Here is a 22,972-nt window from a genome sequence, read left to right on the forward strand (position 1 = left end):
TGTACCAACTGGTCCGGATTTCAACCCTTATCTCGCAGGTGGTTACTAGGCAACGCGAGGTGGCGCACAGCTGGGCCGAGTTTTCTGGTAACTCTCCACGGCGGCACTAAAAGCTTAAACAGCTCCGCTGTTAAAACTGACTTTGGATATTTAAATGAATATAGAACTTTTTTTAATATTCAGCCTTACGAAATAAGAATAGAAAAAGCAGAAAGGATGAAAACAGCGCTTCTTAGAGTATGTAATGTCATTGCATGCAGAGCAAAACAACACACGCTCAACTGAGCAGAACCGGCAGTTATGTGACTACGACACTGACAATAATGGTACACAGTGACTGTGCAAAACACGATGCACCGGTAAATTGGGGTTCGTTGTGCGGCGACATCGAACGTGCTTTTATTTGGACACGTGGTCGATTATGATTCAACATGATCTCCGTTACGAACCGTGATCGAACAGGCTGTAGGAAAAAATTGTTTCGTTTTAAAAGAGGTTTCTGTCGTGGTAACCACTCACCGCGGATAAACTAACTCTCATAATCACACAGAAGCCAAGTTCGGACAAGCGAGCATTTCCGCTTAGACAGAGCAACTTGCGAATGCCCGAGCGCTCGCGTTCGTGAGAAGAAAACTGCACGTCGGCAACGCTTTCTAGCTTTCCAAAAGCACTTATCGGAGCACTGTAACATCGATACCTGCCGCGAGAAACGTCATGAGGTCCCTCAAATTGCAAGAAAAGTACGTGGTCAGCGTTCGTATGCGTGCTGCAGGGCTGTATGACTATATTTTTGTTCCTTTTTTATGGCAACGTGTGTCAGACTGCAGAACAATACTTCAGTGATAGAGCGGAGGCGAGATCGACCTGCAAAGATACAGAATGAAACGCAAAAATAAAAATCACACCAAGTACAACACAGTGATCCGTCTCTGTGATACACGTGTCCTTCCTGGACAGTATGCGATGCACGACCCCAGAGAACACGTATGCATTGCTGAGCCCCTGAATGGACCTGGGCCCGAATCTCGTACTGCATTTGCTCGACTCCTCCGAGAGGAACTAGCGCCACCTCTAAAATAAAAAAAGGCCCCGCGCTTCCGTAACGTTCTGCGGTAAATCCCATGACGTCGAGTTGCTTCAGGAACACGCCTAACTTTACTAATATCCGTGTACTTCAGTACATTTCGAGAGTACCCAGCTGCAAAATTTTCGCGCCGGATTCGCATTGAAGCACGCAGTGACCATTTCGTACGAGGAGCGAACGACGTTTCCATTCATATTTTGAGTCGAGGTCAAGTGTCACGAGGCACCCGCAGTGGTTGCTCAGTGGCTATGGTGTTAGGCTGCTGAGCACGAGGTCGCGGGATCGAATCCCGGCCACGGCGGCCGCATTTCGATGGGGGCGAAATGCGAAAACACCCGCGTACTTAGATTTAGGTGAGCGTTAAAGAACCCCAGGTGGTCGAAATTTCCAGAGTCCTCCACTGCGGCGTGCCTCATAATCAGAAAGTGGTTTTGGCACGTAAAACCCCATAAATAATTAATTGAGTGTCACGAGGAGCAACGTTACAGAACGCGGCGGTGAGAGTCCATTTGCACTCAATGCTGCTGTAGCTATTCTTATCGCTGCTTCGCAATTTTGGTGAAACTACAATATTTTTTCAGACACAGATGACGTTTTAATGTTTCTTTTGACAGCTCGTATAGACCGTTTTTTCGTAGGCGCCGCCATATTGTGAGCGCGGTGGCGCCGCCTATGAGCAGCGCCATACTGGCTTGGGTGAAAGCGGTCTTTTGCATGGCAGGTATACGCTCGGCGGCAGGTTCTGGCGTTTGGTTTCACCGTCGAGCGGCCTGTTTAGTATTACGTGTGTCTTCTACGTAGTAAACGGTTCTGTGAGACGTGCTGAAGTGGTTTAAGGCGTCATGGCCGGAATTTCTGCTGGCGTTGAGGTGGACGGAACACGCAGCGCGATGTGTGCGCGCATATTCGAGTCTATATACGTATACAATCAGCCTCGGAGATGAATTGTGTATTTCTGAATGTTCCAGTCACTAATGTGACCTTATTGCAGTATTATCCTCTATTTCTAAGCTGCGGTTTAGGAGCCATGAAACATGCGCGACGATCGTAACAGCGTGAGCGTGGGTACCGTTCTGCTACGATAGGAGCTGTGATGTTATACTTTGACAAGCGTTCAAACTGTTCGCTGCAGGTTACATTGCGTAGCTACTTGGTTCGATGGATGAGGTTTCCGCCCCTGAATAAAATAATTTTGACAAGTGATAGCAGCATACCTTACAGTCTGAATTACGCTTGTCCAGCAAAGGGACTGTTTACGAACTGCGCGAGCGTCCTAAGCAGTGGTAGGTGCTGGATTACATATATCTTTGTTCTATATACCGCTTGGTCCAAGCATACCGCATCAGGGTTATATATTTATAAACGTTGTGCGGCGTGACTATGCGAGGTCCTATTGCGGCGTTAGCCCGTTTTCTCTTGCTTTTTTTTATAAAGAGGGTGATAACGGAATTTTTTTTTCGGTTGCGTTCGTTCCGTTCTCTACGGCGTACTCACACGTATTACGGAAATTTTGTCCTCAAAAATAGGCATCGCATTCTTTTTATGCGATACCTCTCATATATTATGTCTATATACAGGCCAAAAAGTCAATGCCGAAGCGCACAGCTTACATATGTATCGTGCCGGTTAACCAACCGCAGTGATCGCTGTGTTGAGCAGCGCCATCGGCCTCATGCAGGAAGGCTAGCGTAGACATATGGTAATTTGAAGCCTACTAGACTTGAAATGCGCGAGAACGATGCCGGTGCATCACAAATATTTGATTGCGCCTTCCGCTTAGATGTTTCGTGGTTGCCTTAGGGTGGCCGTGCACGAGCATGCGCTCTTATGCTTTATGTTTTACTCCCTACGCCAAGCGATCAGATATTGAGCAGATTTACCATTTCATCCTGCTAATAAAGAGACACCGGTTTTCTTTGCTGAGTTAAAACCGATATAAGCAAAATAGTTCACAACACATACACACACCGTGACTTATAATGTGCGTACACCGCGGCTGATAAAACGCGTCACATTTTCGCGCCCCCAAAAGATATTTCCGCCTACTGTAGTTACCGATGCACTGAAAGGCTTCCCTGACGACCTTATATGAACGGACAGGGCATAAATTTCACAGAGTACGATCTAAAACATCAAGAAATCGTTTCGCAGCACGCGACAGCAGTACTTTCAAGCTGCGCCGCGCCGGATCGCCCAAGCCAGAGAGGAGGAAAGTCTCTCCGCGTGCCCTATCCTCCTCGCCCGATGAAACGGCCTATAGATGGCAAAGGTTTAGAAAAAAAACTCATGCGGGACCCTGGGGTAGCACCTCCATATTATAACGTTTCTTCCTTTTGTGCGCCTACACTGGCTGGGCGCGTTTATTTCACTTCATTTTTTTTCCTGCATTCTGCACCGCACAACAACCAGTGGGAATCTTGAGGTGCTTCAGAACTTGGGCGAATTGCTGACAACTTTGCCACCTTCCATTTTTATCGAACCACCCCTCACCAATCCATCGTGGCATGGATATATGCCTGCAGTATTCGAGTCAGTGGCCAAATACATCAATACTTTAAGTCGTCTTGCGGTAAAAATGACGTGATGCACTATTATACTTTGATAAGATCTCTCAGGGTACTGCTTCAGAGATCTTAATTTCAGGAGATACTTTTTTCATGATTCTCATCATTTCCAGAGGCGATCAATAAGCTATTGACGGTGCTGAAGTTATCGGATACCATCTCTACGAGTCGCCTGCGTTCAGCTCGAGCTGCTGCAGGAAACGGGGTCGGTATTTGTATGGCTCGAATTCCCAACCAGAAAGCGGGCTGGGGGTACCTAGAGCGGGTCTCGTGCTTGTAAATATGCAGAAGTCAAAACGCGGAAATACGACGTAGTCTTCGTTTGTGAAAGTATAGTCCTCAACTTTTCAGTTGTGTCTGATTGCGTTAGTTGAGTTCTGGCGCATCGTGAAATCTCGGTCATCCTGTGCTGAGCGGCTCACACGGCGTCACTCCTTCAAGGCCACTTCCAATTCTTTCCATCTTTCGGCATCTTGCGAGATTTTCAAATACCATAACCTTTGCAAATACAAGTTTGGAAGCTGCAATAACATGCAAGAGAATGCCAAGGGGGTGGAATATCTTCAATTATGTTCTTAGTAAGGCATGACGCGAGTCCCTCTAGACCGAAGCTGGAATCGGCGTTACTGACTGTGTAGGGCATTTTAAGTATTCTTCCTTGGAGTTCCAGCGCATATCCAGGACTGCTGCTGAAGTGCTTGTCAGTCCTCCCGGTCGTTCTTCTTTGTCTTTGGTGAAAGCATTTATGGCTATTGTAAACCGTAGAACACAAAATAATACTTGAAGCAGATCATCTATTAAGCTTGTCCAGTTTTTCGAACGTTCCTCCAACAACAGATATCCTTTTATATGCGATGATGGGTCGAACACAACTCGCAGCTCTGTCGCCAGAGAGACTTCTTGTATAATTTCGTGATGTGGCATGTAATATAGTCCGCCAAAGTCAGACGTCACTTCGGGGAATACTTTAGTATGCTCCAACTGCAAGTCCTGTCTTGTAGTGCCATATTTTTCAATCAGATAATCCATTGTGATCGAATGAAACGCGCCTGTGACGGTTATCTGGCCCTTTGCTGTTCAGTGCGTGGACTATGCGCGCACATATTTTCGCTAGCGCTGTTGCGTTTAAAGCGCGGCGGCCAAGCCAAGGTAAATGTACCTGGTAACGAAGCTTCCATAGGAGCCCATACGTTCAAAACATGGCGGTCCATCGGCGGTCCATGGGGCTTAGCGCCATCTGTATGTGGTGGGAACACTTCCGGCGGAAGAAAAAATAATGTGACGCCATGTCCGTTAAAAGCAGAAGTGACGTCATTTTGTTTTCGAAGGCGCGAAATTTGTTTTGTTGTTCTTCCTTTGGAGCTATATATTCAAATGCCCCGCCATTCGACTTGATGGGCGTTTCGAGCTTTCAGCGTGGAAAGCGATGCAGGAAAAGGCCAGCCGTACGGTTGTCGAAATCGCATCCCTGCACAGAACACACTTTCTTTGGAGGCCGACGAAAGCTATAGGTGTAGAGTGCTGATCCTATTGTTGGATGCCAAGCCCGTCGGCCAGCGCGGTCGCACGAAAACAACTACACAATTATCTGGCGGTCGTAACTCACTACATTTGACTGAACAGATCAAGAAGCAATGAAGCTACCCACGTCACCAAATTCAGACAAACTTTGACAAGCAAGAAAGCACAAACTGTGAGGGGGGCTTATTTCAACAGATGATACGAGTGCGCCTTTCTGCCCATTTCAAGACGTGCGTTGCATTGCGAGTGATAGTGGCGTCAACGCCCCCTGTAGCGATGGGCGCTTAATAGAAATGCATTTATTAATAATAATAAAATTAAACTTGTATTTCCTTAACTCGTCAAGAATGTATAAAATTGTCTAGGAATTTTATTTTCGTTGAAGGAATCTAACTGTGTCTCGTTTGAATTAAAAAACGCGTTTTTCTTTCCCAATATTTGTTCCCTCCAAACATAGTCGCGCTTCAATCGCTGCTCCCATAACCCCCCATGCTGATGTCGGTGACAATCTGTATTGAACCGCTTTTCGCCCGAAGCTTCGCGACCTATTTGGATCGACCTTGGCCAAGCTATGTCGAGTCAGGTGTTATACTGCCGTCAGATGGAATAAACAGCTTTTAGACATCTGTGTTTTCCTTACCAACATTGACGACGAGGATGGGACAAAGCGACGCAGAAGCTATGGCCATCACGTTGGGCAGGCTGCCGTAATTCTGCCTGGACACAGGCAACATCGACATCTACCTAGGAATCTTCGAGCTGTTCGCGAATGCAAGTGAAATAGACACCGGGAAGAAGCTTAAAGGGACACTAAAGTGAAAAATGATTTGTTCTGCATCAGTAAATTACCGTTCTACAACACCAAAAATGCCATTCTTACAACGATAAGGCGTTTGGTAAGCCAGAAAAGGCGCAAGAACGTAATAAGGGTGGCGACGTTCCCGCATCTGGGGGCTGTGACGTCTTGGAGTTTGATGGCATCTTCTAGGGGCTACTAAATATATATACCGGTACAGACTGACTGCATTGTGTTCTAAAGAAACCAAATATTATACATGGCAAGTTTCGGGAACCTTTATTCAGCCAACGCGGCCCAAATGCGAAAACATACTTTGGAATCCCTGACGTCACGCTGACGTACCGGCACTGCGGTTTCGGCGCGAAATTCAAATACTGATACTTGGACCTTCATTTTCTCATATAATAATCACACTATTTTTTTGAAATGACTGCCTGCAGGGTTCTCAAACAATGCTTCATTAGTCTAAAATGATTTATTGTTTCGCTTTAGTGCCCCTTCAAAAGAGACACTAAAGGCTACTATTAAATCAACGTGGACTATTGAAATACCATCCCAGAAACCTTGAGACGCTTGTTTCAAGCGAAGAAGAGACTTATTTTAAGAGAAAATGTGTTCTGAAGCGTCCGCGTAACTCTAGCGCAGTTCAAATCGCTCGCCCTCCGATCGAGGAGTGGTGACGTCATGGTCTCACATAGTGACGTTGCGCCGTCGGTGAGTAAAACGGCGTCCACAAACGGCGCTACGGCTTTTCTGCGCAAAACACAAATGCGCGGCCTGAAATAGAGGCAAGACAGAGCCTACAGCAGTGCGAAAGCGGAACTATGGTGGCTAGCGGAAGGGAAAGCGCACGACGATAAGCTGGTTCTTTATTTTATGACGCCAACTTTGACCCTGGTTGCAATGCACGACCCTGATAACGACACACTGGCTCGCGATGCTGGGCTCGACTTCAGCGATTTAAGCACTGATGAACGTGACCTGCTGCTGAGGGCTTGCGCTGCCGGCGTCGTTGCGTACTACTACGACGACATCTGTATGCCATGGCTGTATATATATTCGCACATTTGTATCTTTTCCTTCGTGAAAACCAAATGCCGCACTCACCGCCCCGTCTTCGACCTGCAGTTGTTCTTGCGCTTCGGAGAATGCAGGCAAGACCGACGGAACAGCGCTACGGGAAAGCATTGCTTTTGAAGGCACTCCACACGACTTCAGTAAGTCGGCGTTGAACTCGTAATCCTCTGGACGAAAGTGCAGCGAGCACACTACGTGATTTTTTGGCTCTTTGCCAGCGCGCTGTGGCAGAGGTACGGCACTTAGCCACTTCGAACGGAGAGGTTCACTCGTTGGTACACAGTGATAAGTAACGTTGGATTCGCCGCTGCAACTGCCCTTGGCCAAGTTCCGCGGACCGTTCACGGCATTCCGAACTCCGCGGACCGTTCACGGAACGCGGCATTCTCGCTGCTTGTTCCAAATGCAAGTTTCGCGAGCCAGCAGAACCAGCGCTGCACGACGCGATAACGAAACAACTGAAACTCCAAAGCGCGCGCGGGGCAGAGTCGAGCGCGCAGAGTCGAGCGAAAACGAAATCTTTCTACCACCCATACTACTGAAGGGTAACGTCAAAACGTTATTTTTTCTTAGAATCGAACAGAAATAGACAAGTAGCATTTTCTTCCGTCTTATAACCTAATGAAATGATCTTTTTTAATACGAGTAGTTGAGTACTAGTGACATAAACTATGATGAGGAGTGCCTTCGTCATCGGGCTAGTACCGGAATGTCGCTGGGGGGTCTCAAACCGTGTCATGCATTTATCTCAATTTCTCGGTTACTAAAGCTCTCTCTGTTCACGATTATATTGACGCCTTAGACGTTCTAGAGCATTGCTTTATCACTTAAACTTGACTTCAATAACCTTTAGTGTCCCTTTAAAACCTTCTTGACCATCCTCGGAGGGAATACATATATGACAGTGCGTGGCTTATGGCTGCCGAAAACGTACACCGAAGTCAACTACTAAGGTAGCTAGGAAGATATCAAGGAAGATACCAAGGAAGCGCTTCAACAGCATTACGCTCTAAAGCAGTCTGTGGTCTGTGGTCACCAAGCGATACCACATCTAAAGACGGAACCAGGAGTCAAGTGAAACCATCGTGCAGTTTCTCGTGCAATTGAAGAGGCTCGCCACGACATGCCCCTTTGGAACTTTCCTGCAAGACGCTCTACAAGGACCATCTAAGTGCTGGACTACAGAGCGACACCATCCGATGCCGTTTTTCTCGCGCTGCCCGACGACGAGGTCACATGGCACCGAGTCTGCAAGGTATCCACCGCCATGGAAGCTGCACAGAAGGATACCCCGGACATGCTGGTGGTGCCAGCAACGTTCATATGGACTGACATCTTCGGGATGGGCCGACGTACGGGGAGTGCCTAACCCCTGCTTCACCTCCGCCGTGAGTTGGGCCGGTATTGCACAACCATCGGGATGGGCCCACGCATGGGGAGGGCTTAACGCCTGCTTCACGTGAACTCCGCCGCGGGTCGGCACGGCACTGCACAATCTTATCGGCCCACGTATTGGGAGTGCTTAACGCCTGCATCCCCTCCGCCGCGGGTCGGCCCACTATTGCACAATCTTCGGGATGGGCCCACGTATGTGGAGTTCTTAACGTCTACTTCACATGAACGCCGCCGTGGCTCGGTCCGGTATTGCTCTGTCTTCGGGATCGACCGACGTGCGTGTGTGTGTGTGGGGGGGGGGGGGGGGGTGCTTGACGCCTGCTTCACCTCCACCGCGAGTCGGCCGGGTATTGCACTATCTTCGAGATCGGTCCACGTATGAAAAATTGTTGGTCTAGCGCAGACGCGATCCACTAGATCCTAGCTATAGACAGCTTCGCTGTAAGAAAAAATTGCTATCTGCCGCTGAGCTTAAATTTACGCGCCCCCACTCTGCCTGACTGCTTTCTCCAATTTCTTCCAGTTTTATACCCGAATCTCCGCGCTGGCTCCTTGCTGTGGGAAGATACGACGAAGCAAGGGAAGAACTCGAGAAGGCCATGCGCAAGAACAAAGTGACAGGAGTCTCAGTGGAAGCAATCATCAAGGAGTTCAAGGACAAAATATCCAAGGTAAGCGTGGTCTTTTGAAAGATAACATTTGACTGTGCTCCCTAAAGAACATTAGAATTAAACTCTCGCGTGGAACAACTCAACGACATCCGCGCCCTATAAACGGGCGCTTATGTGGTCGCATGTTGTCGCTTCCAGGGATTCGGTCTGAAGGCGATGATTTTTCGTTGTCATGGCTTTCGTTGTAGATACTTGGAAGCTAGGGCATAATGTACCGGCTTATAACATTTATAACTAGGCCGTAATAAACTGAGATTCGACAGCTACCTTAATTCTCCACAAGAATAGTACGAAGATACGTATAAAGAAGCCAAGGAAACACAATCTCTCCAATGCTATTAACTGCGTGCTTAGAAGAAATTAAATACCAGGGAAGGCTTAGGAGTAAGGATTAACGGCAAATACCTCAGCAACCTTCGGTTTTCCGATGACATTGTTCTATTCAGCAACACTGCAGACAAATTACAATAAATGATTGACGATCGTAACAGAGAGAGTGTAAGAGTGGGGTTGAAGATTAATATGCAGAATACAAAGATAATGATGAATAACCGGGTAAGGCAACAAAAGTTCAGGATCGCTTGTAAGTTTCTGGAGTCTGTGGAGGAGTACGTTTACCTAGGTCAATTAATCACAGGGAACCCTGATCATGAGAAGGAAATTCATATCAGAATAAAAATGGGTTGGATCGCATTCGGCAGACATTGTCAGCTCCTGACTGGAAGCCTACCATTATCATTGAAAAGGAAGGTGTATAATCAGTGCATTTTACCGGTGCTGACATATGGGGCAGACACTTGGAGACTGACAAAGAAGCTTGAGAACAAGTAAAAGACCGCACAAAGAGCGATGGAACGAAGAATGCTAGGCATAACCTTGAGAGACAGAAAGACGGTGGTTTGGATCATAGAGCAAACGGGTATTGCCGATATTATAATTGATATTGAGAGAAAAAAGTGGCGATAGGAAGGTCATGTAATGTGCAGGTTAGATAATCGTTGGACCATTAGGGTTGCAGAATGGATACCAAGAGAAGGGAAGCGCCGTAGAGGACGGCAGAAGACTAGGTGGTGCGATAAAATTAGGAAATTCGCCGGTGCTAGTTGGAATTGTTTGGCGCAAGACCGGGGTAATTGGAGATCGCAGGGAGATGATGATGAATAAACTGAGCATATAAAGACTTCTTTCAGTGCTTTCATATGCCTTGCTTTTATCCGCCGCTCAAGACCGGCTAATGTGGGTAAGGGTGACTTCGTGTGGCGGAGGGCTGCTCAGACTGCCGAGGAAAAAAAAGGTCCTGGTATTGCTCCGATATTCTGTCTTTGGTCATTGCAAGCATTGCAAGTTTGCCGGCTGCCAGCAAGATTTTTTATTTCGATAGCAATTATATAGACACTTCAGGCGAAGTTTCGCCGTCGCCATGATGTTCCGTATGAATTCCCAGTGCGATAAAGTGGAGAGGCCCGCGTGCCGAATGCTGTGGGTACGTGTTTACGGCAAGTGTGCGAGGGTGAGCATAGAAGGATGTTGGCTCGTTTTGCGCCGCCTTCCCGCGCGCTCCATGTTAGGGGTCTCGTGATCAAGCGAGCGTCTCCTCCATTATTCGGGCCATGGCTGTGGATGGCTGTCGGCGCGGTTGAGTAATTGCAGCCGGCGCGCCGTATGTTGGTGAGCCTGAGTAAGCTGCGGCGGGTGGTTTGGTTGCGGGCGATTCGAGATGGCTAATGGCTTTAAGCGCGCTGTCTTCCCGCAAGCCTATTGTTAGAGGTCGCCAAGTTTCGTATAGATGCGGTGAAGCAAACGCCAGCACGAGGCATTCGCTCCACATTAACGGAGCTCCTCATCTCCCCGGCGTTGTAACAGCAGCTACTCACGGGCATCAAGTTAGATCTGTTCATGTTTGTGCGCACGTGACACCATGCTTGTTTTGTTAGTAAGCGAATGTTTACAGCAAATTATACGGCCGATACTTTGCTATCGCTATGAGTGAGTCGTCGTTCTTTCGAAAGCGTCACTTTATTTTCCCGCTGCTACTTTGAAACTAGGCACGGATCACAGAGCTGTTTGCACGCCAGAACGATTTGTACAAGATCGGGGCCGGCCAATGCTGACAGAGGGAAGCACACGATAGCGAAGGCACCACCTAACGACAAGGAGTTGGTAAGAATAAAGAATCTTTAGAAACCGAGATGAAATTCAGAGAGCTTTTAGATCGTAAGATATTTGATATTTTTATCACTTTTTTGCCAGCGGCCTTCATTATTAACAAATTCGTTTCGTTATCAGGATGGGCAGGCGAGCCTGTTCCTATACGAGTGCACGAACTGCCTTGCGAGTAGATCTAGGCTCTGGTTCGCGGAATCAACATATTGATAATGTTGTAGTCCAACAATATAGGCATAGGGTGCGCAGCAAATAAGACAAAGACTGCAAGATCAATCTAAAAGCAAAAACTTTCCGGGTCAGCCGTTCATCCTTCATATCACGGGAGCGCCACTTGCAAATAACTCGGAAGCCGTGCTGTCGTGGCACTGGCTACTAAAGGCTGGCCTAATGTTCCAGGACTCGCGCGTGCGAAGCGCTTATCCTGTAAGCGGGAATATCGAGTCGCAATATCTCAAAGGGGGCTCTGCGATATCAACTCGCACCCGCGCCATTGGGGCCGTTATTCGCAAAAATTTTCTTTCCGCAATTCCTGCTTGTCACGGACTATCTTCGATAGGGCGTTCTTTATCACGATTGACTAAAGATTGTTCTCTCGCTTGGAACCATTCTGTGCAAACGAAACCGCTTCGCGGACACGTGGCCCACGTGGAGCGGAATTCATAAAGTGTTTCTTTCTTCGTGAGAAAAGGATCATTATTGACCAGCCCCCCTCCTGAATAATTGAATTTGAATTTATTTACAGCGAACACCAACAAGGGCGATGCTGTGGGCGAACAGGAAAGCAAAAAAAAAAATAAAGCTGTGTAGGACAGCTCCAGGACAATTGTGCTCACGATCGCGATTTCCCTGCACGTGTTCTCATAAAATTATTACGCACCTCTCCAGGGTACGTATTGCGTACCGTATAGGGGATCCCGCAGTGCGTAAGTTCTCGTCGTTGCAACGCGCTCCTTCCGGCACAGCGCAGCACTTGCGTTTTTTTTTAATATTCTGCCAGCATCGCGTCGCGGCATTGATACGACTACGCAACCCGCCATGGTTGCTCAGTGGCTATGGTGTTAGGCTGCTGAACACAAGGTCGCGGGATCGAATCCCGGCCGCGGCGGCCGTATGTCGATGGAGGCGAAAACACCCTTGTACTTAGCTTTAGGTGCACGTTAAAGAACCCCAGGTGGTCAAAATTTCCGGAGTCCTCCACTACGGCGTGCCTCATAATCAGAAAGTGGTTTATGCACGTAAATCCCTATAATTTAATTTAGTACGAGAGGGGGAGCGGGCGGCTTGATTGGTCTCCCCTTCCCTCGCTCAACTGCAAGGTGGTCACGGCTATTACCGAGCTCGCTTGTGCTGCAGTTCCACATTGTGACACAGTATGCGCGAGATCTTGGAACCGGCCGTATAGTGCCCGATGTGAACCTTTACAACGTCGGTGGTGGTCTTCGATAGGATTTGGCTTCCGGAAATGGTTCTCAGAAGGGATACGAGACACGACCAAGTGATTTCTTCAGTCGCCGGTAAAATTGAAGTTCACGAAATCCTCACGATAGAAGACAGCCATTCGTTCACTCACGCAAGCGGCGCCCCCGATTGGCAATCAACGCAGCAGTTGTCTCGTGATGAAGGCTGTCATTATTGCTGGGCGTCAGAGCGTCGACTGATGAGAAAATCTCTTACGTAAGAGAATTTTATTGAATATTAGCCTTGATCTACGAACAGGTTTGTGAAAATGTTCGCCTTGAGAGTGGCAATGCTCTGGTTCTCCGCCCTGCGCACAATACGTCGATTAAGTATTGCACTAATTTTGTTTGCCATTGTTTTCTCCCTTTCTTTTTATTCCACAGGACAGGCTGTCGCCAAAGCCCACGTTCACGGATCTTTTCCGATCAAGAAGCATACGGATTACGTCGTGCCTCCTGTCTGCCAAGTCGTAAGCTTCTCGTCCATTATGGTGAAGAATATTGCATCTACGGCATGACTCACCCCGTCGGCGGCATATGTGTCTATAGAAGCAGCTGTTCATCTACATAGTCCACCTTACCCATATGAGTCCACGTGACTCATTCAAGTGTTGTGTCGACCAAGCAATGACAATTGGTTGCCTGAGTAGTGATCTTGGGCACTATATAATGATGACCAAATTATTTAATAGGAGGATATCACATCGATCTAATTAGGTGAGAAGGTGGAAGGGAATGGCAATTAGATGCGATGAATGGGGCACGTTTCAGTGGGAAAGGCCTGGTCAACAACGACGACAGCATAGGCTTTCGAAGGACCGAGTCGCTAGCCGGGTGAAGCCAGTCGTCGTAAACAGTCGTAAATTAGAATGTTGGCCAAAGTGTAAATTCACATGCCGTTATATCTGACTGATGCGAGCGCACCGTAGTCTAAGACGAGGGGAAAGGCTGTTGGTACAGCGGATGCCGAAATGCCGGCTGTTGTCGCAGGTTGTGCCTGTGCTGTGGCGTTCCTGACGAGGCGCATAGCTGCGCCATCTCACGAACATCTCGGGAGTAAGAGCGAAGCCAGCGATCGAGATGGACATGGGCCCCTAAGGATATTGGACAAAAAAACTGTGCAAACAAGGCATTGCAGCGTGCGATAATTTGTGAGCTCGATGGTTAATTCCGTTAATTAATCCCTAACTATGGAACAACTTGCGTGAAAAATAAAAGAAGAGGTAACAACAACTTATCTGAGCTTATCTTAACTTATCTGAGCTTATCTGAGTCAGATAAAGCTTAACTGCTTTATCTGACGAGTAAGCACAATTTCACTTACCGCGAGAACTTCGAAAACGACATTTCTTTGCAAACGGCTAGCAAAACCATGTATACATTGCTGACGTCTTATGGCATTGTGAAATAAGGACGAATACCACTTCCTCAACAATTCACTATATGTATACAGCTATAGCTAAAGTTAGCTCGAACATGTCTCAATTCAGTATGTCGTCCTTTCTATTTTGTATTTATTAAAGTTTAGAGGGCGAGTGACAATAAACGGAAAAAACATATTTCTCTGAGCAGTAACAGCGCAAAAACAAAACCAAGACACTAAATCAAGCTGCCTATTGCAACATCCCAATACATAAGGCGAAATAATCATTCATTCATTCATTCATTCATTCATTCATTCATTCATTCATTCATTCATTCATTCATTCAGTCATTGAGGCGAGGATCATTATCACCTGCTGTAATCTCGTTTAGAATAGCAGTATCGAAAATAAATAAGACTCTCCTGGAGGAGAGCTTTCAACACATTTTTACTACTACTTTTTCGACGCGTAATCTAAATCGGCCTTCTTGCTCAGTGACTGACAATGCTTGCTCTTCGCAATTTTAAATCGCCAAATAAGGCCGCGCCATCATGCTTTCGAGGCACTGACTGACAGGGTCTCGACGCGCAGGGTGCTAGACACGCTGGTGTACTACAACCTGACCTACTCGAGCATCCTTCTGGGCGACCCGTACCTGAGCTTTGCCTTGGTTGCAGCGGCTGAGTACCCGGGCAGGCTTCTCGGCGTGGTCGCTGTCAACTACCTTCGACGCAGAACCGCCTACACAGCGCTCTACGTCTTCGCCTCCATCTGCTCTGCGGTCGCCATCTTCGTGCCGGCGGGTGAGTACAGTTCCAACACTATAATAAAATGAATGGGAGGGAGGGAGGGAGGGAGGGAGGGAACGAACGAACGAACGAACGAACGAACGAACGAACAAACGAATGTCTTTAGAGTTGGTGCTATATGCTTCTGGTCACTCCCATACTCTGAAACGTAGTGACCAGAAACCGCACCACTCTTCGTCTAGACCGAAGGCAGAGCCCACTTCTTGGCTATTTTTATTTCGTCTCTGGATGCGAAATACAACTCAGTAAAATTAGGGAAAAGCCCGTACCTACGATGCAATAGAGGACATAAAGCCAATTAAAATTAATAAAATTGGCTTTTAATCACAAGCAAGAAGTTAAAGATTTTGTATGAAAACGTTCGAGGTTTAAAGAACTGAAACGAATTATATATTTTATAATATTTCCCCTTCAAATTATCGCCATATCTTCCTCTTTTAGGCCCGCCATGGTGGCGTAGTGGCTACAGCGTTGCGCTACAAGGCCGGGGGCGTGCGTTCGAATCCGGGCCGTGGCGTTCCCATTTCGATGGCAGAGAAATGCAAAAAAAAAGGGAGAACGCCCGTGTACCGTGCACTGGGTAGGCTTTTAAAAACCTCAGGTGGTCAGAATTAATCCGGAGTCCTTCACTACGGCGTGCCTCATAATAAAGTAGTGGTTTTGGCACATCTAAACCCCAGAACTTCATTTAAAATTTTCTTCCACTTTTACAATCTTGCAGGCATACTCGATAATGGCGTTTACGTTACGCCAGAGAAATTAGTCGCCTTTTGATTAGAAGCTATATTTAGTTCATCCTAACGATAGAAGCTTGCTAGCAAAAAAATAAATATTAAAGCATAACAGTGTCTTAGATTTCTTAAACAGCCTTGGTCACTATTTCGACGACATTACATTTTCAGAAACATGATTATGTTCGGAACTCCGGTTGACTGTACACTGGGCTACAAGTCTCTCAGCTTGCATCGTGATAAAAAATGAACAAAGGGCAGCGGCATCGCGCTGTACTGTTTTCTTTTTTCTCATCATTTCGCATGTTAGATCATGCAGAATTATTGACGATTGATATGTTAGATAGTACAACTGTAGTCATTGAGCTCGTGTTCTCGGTGGCGGAACATTACTGACGCGAGAAACCAAAATGCATAATCATCTAATTAACGAAAATTCACTAAGTACTGTTGAATCAATAAATTTATGGCACATCTTGCAATCTACCAATTGTAGCCGGTGAGTTCACCATGCAGGCGTATCCGCTTGGAACGAACTTTAAAGGATGACACCATTTTCGGGACAATGATTCCTGAAGTTGGCGACAAAATATGTTGGCGTCCCAGTTACGTTCGTGCTTCAATGCGTAAAACGAGAGTTTCCTTAATTAAGTGGATTAACACTGCATTTTTACCACAGCTTTAACGGCGCATATCTCAAAACCGGTGCCATCCTCGGTATTCCCTTTAAGTGAATATGCCTTGCAAACTGACTGGCTACACTGTAAGTTGTAATATACGCCGTAAAGTATAGTAGTTATTTCAAATTTAACTGGTGAATTTTGGTAATTAATTACTTATGCATTTCGGTTTCTCATGTTAGTAATGCCGACCGCTTCGATGAATACAGCTCAAGAACTAGAATTACGCTATCTGCCAGAGGCAATTTCGGAAAATTGAGCATTGTCTAATAAAAAATAACCCTGTATATTGATCAGGTCTGAATTTCTCCGTAGCTGATGACTTTACGGTTATCATACCAGTTGTTCAATGTCTAACCATTTCGCACTCGAATGTTCTCATTTCTGTGGTTTATTGCCCTTCAGCCGGCTCTGTACCAACATTTTCAGATTTTTTGGAGCGACTGCTTGATATTGCAGACAGCACCCGTCAGCGAATAATAGTGCAAAGAGATTTTAACGTTGGCTTGCTTGTACGCACTCAAAGCGCTGCAGAGTGGCTGGATTTGCTCGGCGCGCATTCTTGGGAACACATTATAGCCCTAGCAATGACGTTTTCAGATTTAGACTTATCTGTCATGAACAATAACACATAATACGTTGTGGGAAGTGTTAATTCATGCGACTTGAGCGGCCACTTACACACTTTTTGTTTTTTTACCGAAAACCTTATCGAAAAGTAAAGTTCACGAGAATCCAGTTCAATCTGGCAGATTTGTTAGCGATGGCAGCATTTCTACATTTTGTAGATCAACAGAATCAACAGGCTCAATGCTCCCATTAAGCACGCTGGGTGGGCCCTTGCAGGCTATTTATATAGATGCTGAATCAGCGCATATTGGCGGCTGGTCCACTGCCAGCTCAACACTTTGCCCTCGCGTGACGAAGGGTCGCCGACCAAATGAGAACTGCGCACGTCTAGCGCACAGGTTCGCTGATGAATCTTGCAGAATGGAACTGTGGGCGCAGCAACTTCCCTATACTCACGCTATAACTTATGATTATACAAGATCCTGACACACATAGATCAATCGTATAATTAGAGATAATCTCCCCAGGTTCATAGGGCTACTTAAATGCATACATTATACTTCTGTGGGAGTATAAATAATTGCCGCTCTCCGCTGATTTTCTTCAACTTAGTTCCGGAATGTCATGGTGCGTTTTCTGCAGTTTGTGTTCTTACATGGCAGGTGCTGCATAGTAGTTTGAACAGCAAGCTGAAGTCTCTGTACGGTAGTTTTCGCTGTCGTGTCTGCATTTTGGATTGATTACACCATCTCTTGTTTCCGAACAGATTGTTTTGTTTTACATCTACTGGCACAGAGTTGTTCTGCCTTCTCGGGTGGGTACAATGCAACTTTCCCTTTCTTTTTTTATGTTGAAACGCTGTCCTCTAGCGCATGCCTCTGGAAACGTTTTGGAAGAATTACAGGGCTTTTTCCTCTTGATTTGTGTACCTGACCCATGTTGAGTGGGCGTCGGTTGCGCGTTTCGGCTTTGGTTGCGCGTTTTGGCGTCGGTTGCGTGTTTTGGCGCGTTATGGCTACTTAGGGCCAGCATGTCGTTTCTCGAAGCTATGCAGCACTCACCGGCTACTGTCTTAGAACTTGAGAAGACCTGGAGCGCTATAACGTAAAATTATTCCAATATGCTTTTATTCCAATCTCCTGACGTCGAATTTGCGTAACCGCCGACGCAACCATCGGGCGGTCACCCGCAGGGTTGTCTGAACAGACCAATCAAACGCTCTCCTCGTTCATAGGAGGTAACTTTTGTTTGCTTTCAAAACGGATAACATTGCCTACACTGAACGGCTTGTCTCATGTAATTGGCTGACAAGAGGCGAGGAGCACACTCAAGGGGAGAGGGATTCCGTGGGGCCGAGCCACTGCAGCGAAAATCCATAACCGGATGAAGAAGGTGGTGCCGGCGTCGGCGATTGGTCTGCTTCCTCTTCCTTAGCTTGCGGTGGCTGGTCGAAAATAGCGGCGGCATGCAACGGAAGCTTAAGAATGACGCTAAAACGGACCCTCAGCAAAGAAGAGTTAGCAGAACGAGGTCGCAAATGTGCCGAAATTGCTCGAAAACGTTCCGCGGCCGCGCAAAAAGTTTTATTATGCGCAATTAAACCCATACTCTCTGGCATGTGCGAGCAGCCAGTGCTTGAACGATCGGCGGCAACCATCTTTTATTCCTTTCAGAACGGGGCAGCCTGCGGCTATTCAGCAGAATAAAATTCAGTTTTGTTCGGCATATTAATGCGTGTTTAATGAGTACACGTCACTTTGATGCGGTGAGTTTTTGCGGCTTTGTGACGTCGCATGACAGGCAAGGGAAGTGGGTGCAGGCCGAAAACTTTTTACGAATAGCCGAGGGCTAATGGCGAGAAGGCGTCGAATGAGAAATAACTATTTTGCTTTTTTTCGGTTAAGTCATGCATAATCAGTGCGCACACGTCATATCAGATGGTGAGCTATCGCTGTTTTCGTGACGTCGCGTGACACACAGGTATAGTGTGTGTGTGTGGGGGGGGGGGGGGGGGGGTTCCAAAAAGTTTTTGACCAATCGCGGATGCTGATTGCAGAATTGGAATAGAAATTTTTTGAATAGCTTTACGTTATCATCATCATCATCATCATCATCATCATCATGGTTACGCCTACTGCAGGGCAAAGGTCTCTCCCATACTCCTCCAACAACCCCGGTCATGTACTAATTGTGGCCATGCCGTCCCTGCAAACTTCTTAATCTCATCCGTCCACCTAACTTTCTGCCGTCCCCTGCTACACTTCCCTTCCCTCGGAATCCAGTCTGTAACCATTAATGACCATCGGTTATCTTCCCTCCTCATTACATGTCCTGCCCATGCCCATTTCTTTTTCTTGATTTCAACTAAGATCTCATTAACTCGCGTTTGTTCCCTCGCCCAATCTGCTCTTTTCTTATCCCTTAACGTTACACCTATCATTCTTCCTTTCCATAGCTCATTGCGTCGTCCTCAATTTAACTAGAACCCTTTTCGTAAGCCTCCAGCTTTCTGCTCCGTACGTGAGTACTGGTAAGACACAGCTGTTATACACTTTTCTCTTGAGGGATAATGGCAACCTGCTGTTCATGATCTGAGAATGCCTGCCAAACGCACCCCAGCCCATTCTTATTCTTCTGATTATTTCAGTCTCATGATCCGGATCTGCGGTCACTACCTGTCCTAAGTAGATGAATTCCCTTACCACTTCCAGTGCCTTGCTACCTATCGTAAACTGCTGTTCTCTTCCGAGACTATTAAACATTACTTTAGTTCTCTGTAGATTAATTTTTAGGCCTACTCTTCTGCTTTTCCTCTCCAGGTCAGTGAGCATGCATTGCAATTGGTCCCCTGAGTTAATAAGCTTTACGTTATAGCGCCCCTGATTGCGCTGTTTTGCTAACAGTACGGCCGATAAAAGCACGCCGAGTTCCATCTGCCGACGCGGCTGCCGCTGATTTCTGCACGTACAGCTCGCCTTTTGCTCCTCTTGCACAGTCTTTAGACATTTCGCATATTCAAGAAGCCGTTGCTTTGAGCCCAGCCTTCCGTGCCAAATTTTCTAAAACGGTGCATTTGTCTACATTAACATCTATAGTCACAGATCGTTCTTAGCATTAAATATTATAGAAACGGCGCTTCGCTGATGTGAAATAATGTCAAAACGTGGCAAAACATGCATATCTGCGCATATGAGCCGCGTCGACCCTGATTGAGCCAGTATGAGCGGCCGAGCCCATTAAACAACGGCGACTGCGAAGCAGATAGATATATTACGGACTGTTATTACTGATTCTTGTTTTTATTTAACCTCATCCCAGTTACTTTGTACGTATTCTATAAATTACTATTACAGGCATCTATGCCCTCATACGCGCTCAATTATATGCCGTATACTCTGGCGAAAACGTAAATGCGTTCGTTCAAACCTTTGGTAACTGAACAAGGCGGTTGTTTATGCTGCTGTACTGAATACACCTTTTCATGTGTCCTACTCGAGGTAGAGGTAAACAGTGCGTCTCAGGAATTAAGAAATGTGCCGGCATAACAACATGTACAGACCCGCCCATTTACCTAACAAATGCGACTGGCAGTCTTCCGGAACGGCGACGTCTACAAATGCTGGCAAACCGCGGTGCACGTCGCCTCTTCCCACGCTTATTGTGTGCGCGCTGTGAGAAATGAAGAGTAGTTGATTTCAAGTCGCTAAGGACACGACTAAACTACAGAAGCAGTTTAATTCGCCCTAACCGCATGCTTACTTTTCAGCACACTTCTACCGATAGCCGGAGCGCGAACTCGACGACGCCGCGCGACTTAACCTTCGCTGAGCAGGATCAACATCGGCTCAAACTTCATCTGCATGGAAGGAGAGGGCTGCAGTTTGTACATTTGAACTTCGATAGGATGTTTCGGCTAATTTTGAGCGCGATTAAGACAGACAGAGAGAGAGAGAGAGAGAGAAAAAACAAGGATAGGAAAGGCAGGGAGGTCAACCAGAAGATCATCCGGTTTGCTACCCTACACTGGGGGTGGGGGAAAGGGGAATAGAAAGAGGAAGTAAGGGAGAGAGTAAGCACTGAGTGCGTGTGGCAGGGACACTATACACAGGGACGCTATAAACACTCTCTTAAGCCGATGCACTTCAATTATTGCACTATCGCTTTTCGAGCCAGTGACGGGTGCTATATATACAAGCGAAAGCGCTGCGGCTATCGCGTCGTCGGCTCGGCGGCCGTTCGCTCAGGGAACGGTCGACTGATGGTCGCCGGCTTGATTTTGTTGTTGTCGTCGGCACGAAAGTCCGTCACAATATATACAACTCGCGCTCCTCGGTTGCGTCATTGTCGACCTCGTATGATCAAATGGTCTCAGCGACAAACTGTGTTAATAGTCAGCCAATCGTTGGTGTCGGCGTCTTGTCGCTGTCGTGTACGTGAAGCGCGTACGTGAAGTCAGGGACGCGCTGCCACCGCCAGCAGAAGAGGACCGACTCTGCAGGAAGACTTCGCCAGCAACGTCATGTTTTTGAAGTGCTAGCCACCAATGAAAGGCGGCTACTGCGTGGTTCACGGTGCAGTCTGTATGAAGCCCTGGCCGCTTTCCGTGTTAAACATGGCATTGCAGTGGCGCGCTACGCACGTTTTTAGCACAGCACCAACGTAGAGAAGCCGGTGGAGCTGCGAGTGTTTGGAGCAGTGCGCGTCTGTGCGCTTTTTTTTTCTCGGATTAGGCCGCGCGCGGGACCCTTCCAAAACATATGGCGACTAATCCGCTTCAGGGCCAGGTAAGTTACCCTGTCGCGCCGTGAAAAAGACCGATTGCGGAAGAGGTGGACGCTACTTAGACGAGAAACCCCACTACCTAGCTCGCTAATTAATATTATGGCAGAAACCATCCGCGATGATTATCTAAGTTCATGCGAAGCATTTCTCCCCTGCACGTGGCGCAAAGCCCGAACGGAGTATCCTCCTCTCGGGGAAACACTCGCTCGAGGACCACCCCATGTGCCGGTCACGAGACCCTGACGACGTATGATGGGATGCAGGGGCGATCGCATACGCTACACGAAGTAACAAATTCGTCATCGGCAAAGTGCTTTTGAAAGTACGCATCTCTGCGAAGCCTTTGTGCTCTTACGCTCCTCCTACGCCCATCTTACGCTTGACACTTTACACAGCCCATTGTTGTACTACAAGTACAGGCGTACGTGCAACATAGCGCAGCTAACGCAACCCAGCCATCATCATCATTATCATAAAAAAAATGTACTGGTCCCTACTTACAGGGTCTTCCGTAGTAGTCCGTCAGCGTCTTCTTGGACACACTTTACTGGGTTAAGCAGGGGTGGGTCCCTTGGTGCAGGGCTTCAACGGCCTCAGTTAAACTGTGTGTTCGCTGCACGAGACGAATTCGGTCCTCGAAGCGGTTGCTGGCCAGCAGCATCTCCCACTGCTACGCACTTGGATTTATGATTTTGGAGACTGCTGTTGTAAGTTGGCATTCCCATGTGGTGTGATACAAGGTGGGCTTTTGAACTCACCCCAGGCAGTTAGCTGCGTATCTGGTGGGCAGGGGCGCAGCCGGGGGGTGGGGGGGGGGCGGCTTATGGGGCTTCAGCCCCTTCCCCCCGAAATTTTTTCGTGCCGTCCATGCACCGCCCACCCAAGCAATCCCTGGTGCCGGAAATCATTCTGAATTTTCTCTAGAATGTCTTTTTCACGCTCGAAAAGACATTTAACCGCGAAGATTGCGAACTCGGGCTGGATTTCGCGGCAGCGCCCATGCACCCGGAGTCACATAACGCAAGCAGCCCCATCCGAGCACAAAGTTTCCAGGGCGTTTTGATGGCGAACGGGCTCGCCACGGCATCTTGCGGAAGCCGCGGAATCTGCGCAGCGCATAGATGTCAATTCCGAAATTTGTGGGTATAAAGTTCTCATAAACTTTTGATGTGAAAGGTGCATTGACGTTTCCAAAGTTGTGCTTTAGATTTTCAATTGCGGAACTTTGTGGGTTTGATGTTACTATAAATATTGGACGCCAAAGTTGCATTGACTTTTCTAAAGTCTTACATTGGACCATAC

The 22,972-nt window shown here is 47.3% G+C and overlaps 1 protein-coding gene and 1 long non-coding RNA gene across 3 annotated transcripts in view; one reads left to right on the forward strand and one right to left on the reverse strand.

Moving 5' to 3' along the window:
• The window catches only part of LOC139051616 (organic cation transporter protein-like), a 151,964-nt gene that overhangs the window by 112,779 nt on the left and 16,213 nt on the right, over positions 1–22,972 (forward strand). For both annotated transcript variants that reach the window (XM_070528553.1, XM_070528554.1), the window contains exons 7-9: positions 8,964–9,111; positions 13,119–13,204; positions 14,690–14,901. In XM_070528553.1, coding sequence (XP_070384654.1) covers positions 8,964–9,111; positions 13,119–13,204; positions 14,690–14,901 — 446 coding nt within the window. The remainder of the gene's footprint in view (positions 1–8,963; positions 9,112–13,118; positions 13,205–14,689; positions 14,902–22,972) is intronic.
• LOC139051617 (uncharacterized) overlaps positions 831–22,972 on the reverse strand; it is a 35,382-nt gene continuing 13,240 nt past the window's right edge. The window contains exon 3 of the long non-coding RNA XR_011509436.1: positions 831–864. This is a non-coding gene — a long non-coding RNA (uncharacterized lncRNA). The remainder of the gene's footprint in view (positions 865–22,972) is intronic.

The sequence above is a fragment of the Dermacentor albipictus genome, unplaced genomic scaffold (genome assembly GCF_038994185.2).
Source record: "Dermacentor albipictus isolate Rhodes 1998 colony unplaced genomic scaffold, USDA_Dalb.pri_finalv2 scaffold_13, whole genome shotgun sequence".
NCBI classification, from domain to species: domain Eukaryota; kingdom Metazoa; phylum Arthropoda; class Arachnida; order Ixodida; family Ixodidae; genus Dermacentor; species Dermacentor albipictus.